General features: G+C 40.4%; 1 protein-coding gene across 1 annotated transcript; it reads left to right on the forward strand.

Annotated features, from left to right (window-relative positions):
- Nucleotides 1-255: 255 nt before the first annotated feature.
- On the forward strand, nucleotides 256-5,629 carry ndufab1b (NADH:ubiquinone oxidoreductase subunit AB1b). The gene is made up of 5 exons (XM_080447333.1): nucleotides 256-467; nucleotides 1,939-2,058; nucleotides 2,724-2,811; nucleotides 3,978-4,091; nucleotides 5,399-5,629. The coding sequence occupies exons 1-4, from the start codon at nucleotides 297-299 to the stop codon at nucleotides 4,067-4,069; spliced, it is 471 nt and encodes a 156-aa protein (XP_080303459.1). The 5' UTR covers nucleotides 256-296; the 3' UTR covers nucleotides 4,070-4,091; nucleotides 5,399-5,629.
- Nucleotides 5,630-6,903: the final 1,274 nt, after the last annotated feature.

A 6,903-nucleotide genomic window follows, 5' to 3' on the forward strand; every position in this document is an offset into this window, starting at 1 on the left:
TGTTGTTGTTATTATAGAGCAGGTCAAGTATGAGGTCAAAAGTACAGCTGCATTGTGTTGATACAAATTAAGATTGAATAAGATACGTTATGTATCTTTCATGACCTTTTCCCTCTATGCCTTTTCCTCCTGTCGTCAAGGCCACCAGATACCGTAATTACACTACTTAATGCGTAACGAAATTCGGGCGGCGGCTCACCGTACCAGTGTTGTAACGTTCACGGTACAAAATTACCGCACGACCATTACTTCCTCGCTTTGCATGCTGGGAAGCATCAACTACTATCCAGTCAGTCATGGCGTCCCGTGTCCTCCTGCTGCAGTGTGTCCGCTCCCTGGCCAGGCCCTCGGCCAGGCTTCCCTCCTCGGCTAACCTTGCCCTTAGAGCCGCCGCCGCCCCGGTGACCACCGGCCAGCGGCAGCTGTCGCTGGTGTCCCTCAGCCGGATGACACTGACACAGAGCCGGGTGAGTGCTGGTCACATTGAGCCTGTTAGCGGCCTAGCGGTACAGGCTTCACACTGTGACCTACCTGCGTCTTTCAACACAACACGAGGATGTGACGGCTTATTTGATCACTTATACTTTATTATTTTGCTAGTTCTGAAACAAGTGCAACGTGGTCTGCGTGTAATGTATCAAATACGATGGTTTATGACCTAAATTCGCCTGTTTATGCAGGTATTGTTGTCAGCTACTTCATGCTGGTCAACTGTTAACTAACTGTGATTCCCTCTCACCTGCAAACCACTTGGGAACAGAACTGGACAGTGTTGGACGAGCTAAGCTTCTAGTGACTGTTCATAACAAGTAATTGAGCTACACTAAAATCTCTCTCAGCCGCATTAGCTCCTCTGTACCTTTTGCGGCTAGTAATTATGTTCAATATACATGTCTTGTGTAACTTTTCCACGGTCGAATGTTTTATTCAATCACTCAATGTCACAACAAATCCTCAGCCACATGTGGCTGTGTAAACGTTACATTATGTATATGGACATAGATGAATTCTCTCTGACATAATGGACAAACTGCACTAAATCAAAACAATCCATCTGTAGTGCTATTTGATATGCTGATTGATTTGCCACTGAAAATGCAGTGTGGAGCTTCTGTTGAAAAACAATAACTTATCTAATTGAAATCTGCATCATTCTTCAAAGTAGTGAAGATACTGGGAAATGTAGTTAAGATGACAGCTTGGACTAACTAGCTAAGCAGCTACTGCCCAGCACTGGACCTGGTCCTATAATATGCTAACATGTAGGGGTCATGGTAGGCATCATACCATTTTATAATATGCCACTGTAATCACTTTAATCCAAAACATTGCTGTTGATCACTCACCTCCAGTCCTTTTCTGTCTTCATCTAAATATGGTTGGAATTTCAATCACAAGCAGACGTGTGATATCTTATTGCTGCTGGTGTGACCGAGTGATGCAGTGACCCAGCCATAACAGCCAGCTTGTATCTGCTGTGCTCTACTGCAGCTGGTAGCGTGTGTTTAGGAATGCAACAGGAATTGATTTAATCAAATATATTTTTGTGCGACACATAAAGTATAACATAGGGCTTAAGTGGTTAATCATATCATCAATTTAGTTGATTATAATAATATCAAATTGTAAAAAGATTATCCCCCAAAAAATATTTGATTAATCAAAATGGTTTCATTCCCTACATGTGTTTGCTATCGGTCACTGTCAGAAATAACTCCGTATTACACTAGCAATTTTGTGAGTTGTGCCACTGTGGCATATATTGTACATAAGGTTTACTTTTATTTATTTATTGTATCTGTAATTTCTTTGCTTCTGTACCATAGTGAATGAACCTCATGCTTTTGATTTAAGCAAAGTTTGAATCCAGCTGATCCCTTCACTTCCTCCCCCACCTCATTGTCTTCCTCTTTATCCTGTCATCCTCCTCCTGCTCAGAGCTCACCGGTCAGTGTGCTGTGTCGACAATATGGAGACCTGCCTCCCCTCACCCTGGAGACCATCAAGGACCGCGTCATGTACGTCCTAAAGCTATACGACAAGATCAACCCAGAGAAGGTAAGAACTAGCTCTGTCCTTTTTACATTCAACAGGGGCAGGGCATTCCAAAGTGTAGGAGCTCTGATAGTAAAGACATTTGGTCTTAAACCTACAATTTGGAATGAATATAAGTTCTTATTAACATATAACATGGTATACATAACAGCATATGTAAACAAGAAACAAACAGGGTTAACACACAATTCTGCATAGTATATCTAGCATCTATCAAAAATGGACAGTGTGAAGAGTACCAGTATTCAGTTGATTGGATGAAGTGAAATGAACCTATCCTCCTGATAAGTGATGGTTGTTTAACCTGCACCTGCTTACTGGAAGTTGACTACAATGATATGGATAAATTGCTAGCATAATGCATAATTGCTAGCAAAATATGTAAATATTTAACATATCAACTGATTAACTCAATAATTGGACAATTAACTAATTTATTGTTCAGGTCAAATCAATTTTGAAATGCAGAACACCAGAAATTAACAAGACTCCTCTATTGATGATGAACTGGTTCTAATGTTTGTTAGTGTTTCTTCAGCTATGAGTTTGGCCCTGACAATGAACCAACCAACCAACTGTTACTGGTTGGTTGGGTGTATATTTTATTTTAGTAGTTGAGTGTAGCATGAGTGTCTGTTTAGAAAACTAAACTGAAAACTGTTCCACAGCTGCAGGCCACATCGCATTTTATGAAAGACCTGGCTCTGGACAGCCTGGACCAGGTAGAAATCATTATGGCGATGGAAGATGAGTTTGGTGAGTTTAAGTCAGCCTGACTGCACTTTCCAACATGTTCATTAGTGTGGTTGCCCTAACAGGGCAAACATATCCAAGTTGATTTTTTTTGTCCATACCGTTCGTCTGGAATTGGCTTGGGATGGCTTCTATTTTATAAATAATGCCAAAAATCACGAACGAAACGTCCAGTCAATCCCGAATATGAATTACATGTCAAGGGTGGTTTACTCAACGAAACCCCAAAAGAATTTCCACTTTGATCCATAGGGGGCGCCACTAACTTGTCCTCCCATCCCAACAGCTGCTTTTCTTGTTAATCTTGTGTCTGTACTAGGGCTGTCAACGAATAGTCCATATTCAAACCTATGGTCCAATATAAAAAATGAACGAATGTGATAATTAAGGTTGTGATTAAAAATAAATACATTATAATATGTCTCGCGAGAACCTGGGCCTCTGTAACCAGCACAGCTGCTGGTTCTTCAAGTTATGTCTCCTCCCTTTCTGTCCATGTCCACAGATGGACAACCTTGACTGAATGCACATGGGCATCACACAACATCACTTAATTTGATTCAAAATGATGTAGGTCAAGCTGAAACGGCCTCATCTATTTGGTAATGATGGCAGACAAGTGTACAACCGGACTTGGCTGTAGAAATCAAACTAAAAACTCTGTTTGGACTTGTCCCTCAATTGTCTCTTAACGCCTGCAACAGATGTGGTGGGACTGTCTGAAATCACGATTTAGTTTGCACCTCCAACTCTGATTTACCATGTCAATATTATTATTTCCCCCTCCAAATTACTAATAAGGAAAATGAAGAGTGTTGTGGACCTAGATGTTGTGGACAGAGGTGGAACATTCAGGATCCGACCAGAAGCCTGACATGTAGATTTTTAGCCGGCATCCCTCCAAGCCTTTCTCCAATATGTTGGTGTACTTTTCTCTCTTTTCTTCTTTTTTTGCAACTTATTCTTCCCTATGGATCTGAAACTTGAAGGTGTGGGATAATGGTTTCTAAAATTACAGTCCAGTAGGATGACTGTACAAAATAATGATTTTATGTATCCTCCACAAGCTTAAGTAAAGGATAATATTTCACGTAACACTGGATATTAGGTTCTGTCTGAGTCATTCATGCTGATGTATTTCTCTCTCTGTGTGTCTGTGCACGTTACAGGCTTTGAAATCCCAGATGGAGAGGCAGAGAAGCTGATGAGCCCGGGAGAAATAGTGCAGTATATTGCAGACAAAAAGGATGTATATGAATAGTGTACAATATAGCACTTAAAAGGCAAGTCACTTTGATCAAATAACCACAACATCAGTGGGTTGGGGGGCTGTGTTGCATATCTTCTCTTCATGTATCCCTCCAATCCATGTCAAACATTTGAATATCGTGGACACATCTTTTTCTTCCATAATGTAATAAAGAAAAAAGAAACTTTCATATATTCTAGATTCATTACCGATTGAAGTAGAAGTGAATATAAGAGTAAATATTTCCTGTCTTTTGTTTTAATCTTAATGATTACTGCATCCAGCTCATGAATGTAATAGAGATGTCGACCTTCTGAAAAGTACCTTCATTTATGCACTCAATACTAGGTCACATGGTGTGACATGGAGGCAATCAGCCTGTGGTGCTGCTGAGCTATTATGGAAGCCCTGATTGCTTTGAAAGCAGCCTTCAACTTGTCTATTATTGTGTCTGGTGTGCAAAATATATGAAAGTTTCACATTTTGGATTACATTAACCTATTAAGAGCTGAGGCCGATTCTTCAAATGGATACTAAATCAGTAGTTCTCACACTTTGGGCCCACTGTGAGCTTGTACATCTGCTAAATTATGCATAATAAAATAGACTGCCATGTGCGTTCACTGATGCACACACCGGTGTAGAGGTTTGCACTCTCCCAGATCCCAGCTGAAAAAGTGCCGTGATCAACCAGCAGGGGTCCCCCATGCTCACTGCTAATTGTGTTAGTTGTGTTAGTTAGCCTGTATGTATGCTGTTTAATTAGAACTTTCGGGATGGCGCAGAAGTGAAATACTGGCCCACCACCACCGCATAGCCACAGGCTAAATTCCTGGCAGCTATGCTTCCAGCTCAAACGAACACGATTTGCAGTGTATTTGGGGGACCTCTGCTTGTTGGTCACTGCACTTATTCAGCTGGGAAAGAATCTGGGGGGAGAGTGCGAAACCTCTGCATGTTTCGCTGGGAACGGTGTGTATCAGTGGAGAACATTTCTGTCTATGCCCTCCCCATGCCAACAGTGGATTGTCACTCAGCGACAAGCACCACAGTACACATGGGAATTGCCTATGATTAAATGGGGTAAACACAAAGAAAGTGTAAAACGTCTCACTTCTGTCTCATTATGACCACTGGTATAAACGGCTTCTCACCTCATGCCTATACTCTAACATTTCAGGGACATGATACAACAGAAACTAAACTTTTTTTTCCTGCCCAGTCAAATGAAAATTAACCCTTTGCGCTGTACAGAGACGGAAAGGAAACATAACGTTTTTCATGTAAGCATGACACATGAGTTTACTTGATACTCACATCCTTTTTTTCCCTCTCCCTCAGATTGAGGTTGACCCCAGCGCAACCTCGCAGGAAGTAGTTGTGAATGGGTGGCAAGTTATTTCCAACTTCCTGACAAGTTTCCCCTTTTTTTTTTTTTTTTTTGTGTCCCTGCGGCGCTGTCCGCTGCCTTGTCTTGTGTTTCACTGTATTTAAATGAACATGTTGTACATTCTGTGGTTCTAATGTACAATTTCACGTGAATATATCAATAAAGACAGATGCTGTATAGTTCCACGTCACTGCTCTGTTTAAATTACACCTCTTAAAGAACACAAATGAAGAAAGCAATCGCATTGTGTTAATTTAAGATGAGAAACTATTGATCCCTGGGGTAAATTCACATCATACTTTTGCTGGTTGAAAAAAAAAGTCGGCACAATAACAAATAGATTGTGTGGTAACCGGGACAGGAAACCTTTTTTATTTGTTATGGCATATCTGATTTAGATTTATTGTAAATTTTGAGGTTTGGATTGAAAACATGGTAATATTAAATGAATCTACTTGAGGAAAAGGACCACCCCCAAAAAAGGTGGGTTTAACAATTCCAAATACATTTAACATGCTTCCTTTGTTTTATACATTTTCAATGAAAATGAAATCATTTCTTATGACGGTAATTTTTGACCGGGTACACTAAAACACTCGCTTCAATTAAAATGGTGATGAGCAAGTCTACGTTGGGGAGGAAATCAGATGAAATGTATGATTAAGATTCAGGAATAAGAAACTTGTGCTGACAAATGTCAGTTATTGTGTCATAATGAACCCTCATCCTGAAGTTGTAGCACTTTGAAATTTTCAAGGCCAAAATACAAAAAAGCAAGTCAAAACCACTAGAAGACACCTGTTAAGGGCCCAAAGGTGCGTTGGCGCAGTGGTGTGGTGCGCTTGACCAGTTGCCTTTGCTACAGACAGTTTGCAGGTTCAAGTCCCATGCCATCAACACGGAGGACCATCGGGGGGACTGTGTCTCTCCCCTGTTTAGTGGGGGGTTATAACTGAAAGAACTCTTCCCAGCTAAGGTTTTACTAATGAATTAGTATTAGTTTTATCAGCTAATTAAAGCAGACACACAGGGTTATTGTAATTTAAAGGTGTCCCCTAACTGCTCCCGTTAATTAATAATACATTTAAATTTGTATGAGGTCATATCATTTATAATAATATAATATATGTATAAAAAACACATTAGTTGTAAAAGACGTGTCTTTTCAACAGATATGTCTTTACCCACTGGGCAGTGACCTGCTCTGTTGCCCCTGGTGGTTGAAATCTGAAGCGTTCCTGAATGGCTGGGGAGGAAAAGAGGGACAGACAAAGCCTCCTGTAGGCCGACCCCCTGGGTCTGGCAATCAGAGGTTGTAGGTTAAAAACTCAAACAACCTAATAAGCAACTAAAACATCTATGATATAAACTGATTCAAATGCCTCAATAAAATAAAAAAACAGCCATCAAACTGATCAATAAAAATGTCTCACTAAACTAATATGAAACGGATAAA

This window comes from Gymnoscopelus braueri, assembly GCF_963280865.1.
Source record: "Gymnoscopelus braueri genome assembly, chromosome: 13".
Taxonomy (NCBI): Eukaryota; Metazoa; Chordata; class Actinopteri; order Myctophiformes; family Myctophidae; genus Gymnoscopelus; species Gymnoscopelus braueri.

Excerpts from the sequence above, each read along its gene's own strand:
- ndufab1b (XM_080447333.1), top strand. The coding sequence starts at position 297 with ATGGCGTCCCGTGTCCTCCTGCTGCAGTGTGTCCGCTCCCTGGCCAGG. Across the intron at positions 468-1,938 it reads TGACACTGACACAGAGCCGG|AGCTCACCGGTCAGTGTGCT; the intron begins GTGAGTGCTGGT and ends CCTCCTGCTCAG. Across the intron at positions 2,059-2,723 it reads ACAAGATCAACCCAGAGAAG|CTGCAGGCCACATCGCATTT; the intron begins GTAAGAACTAGC and ends ACTGTTCCACAG.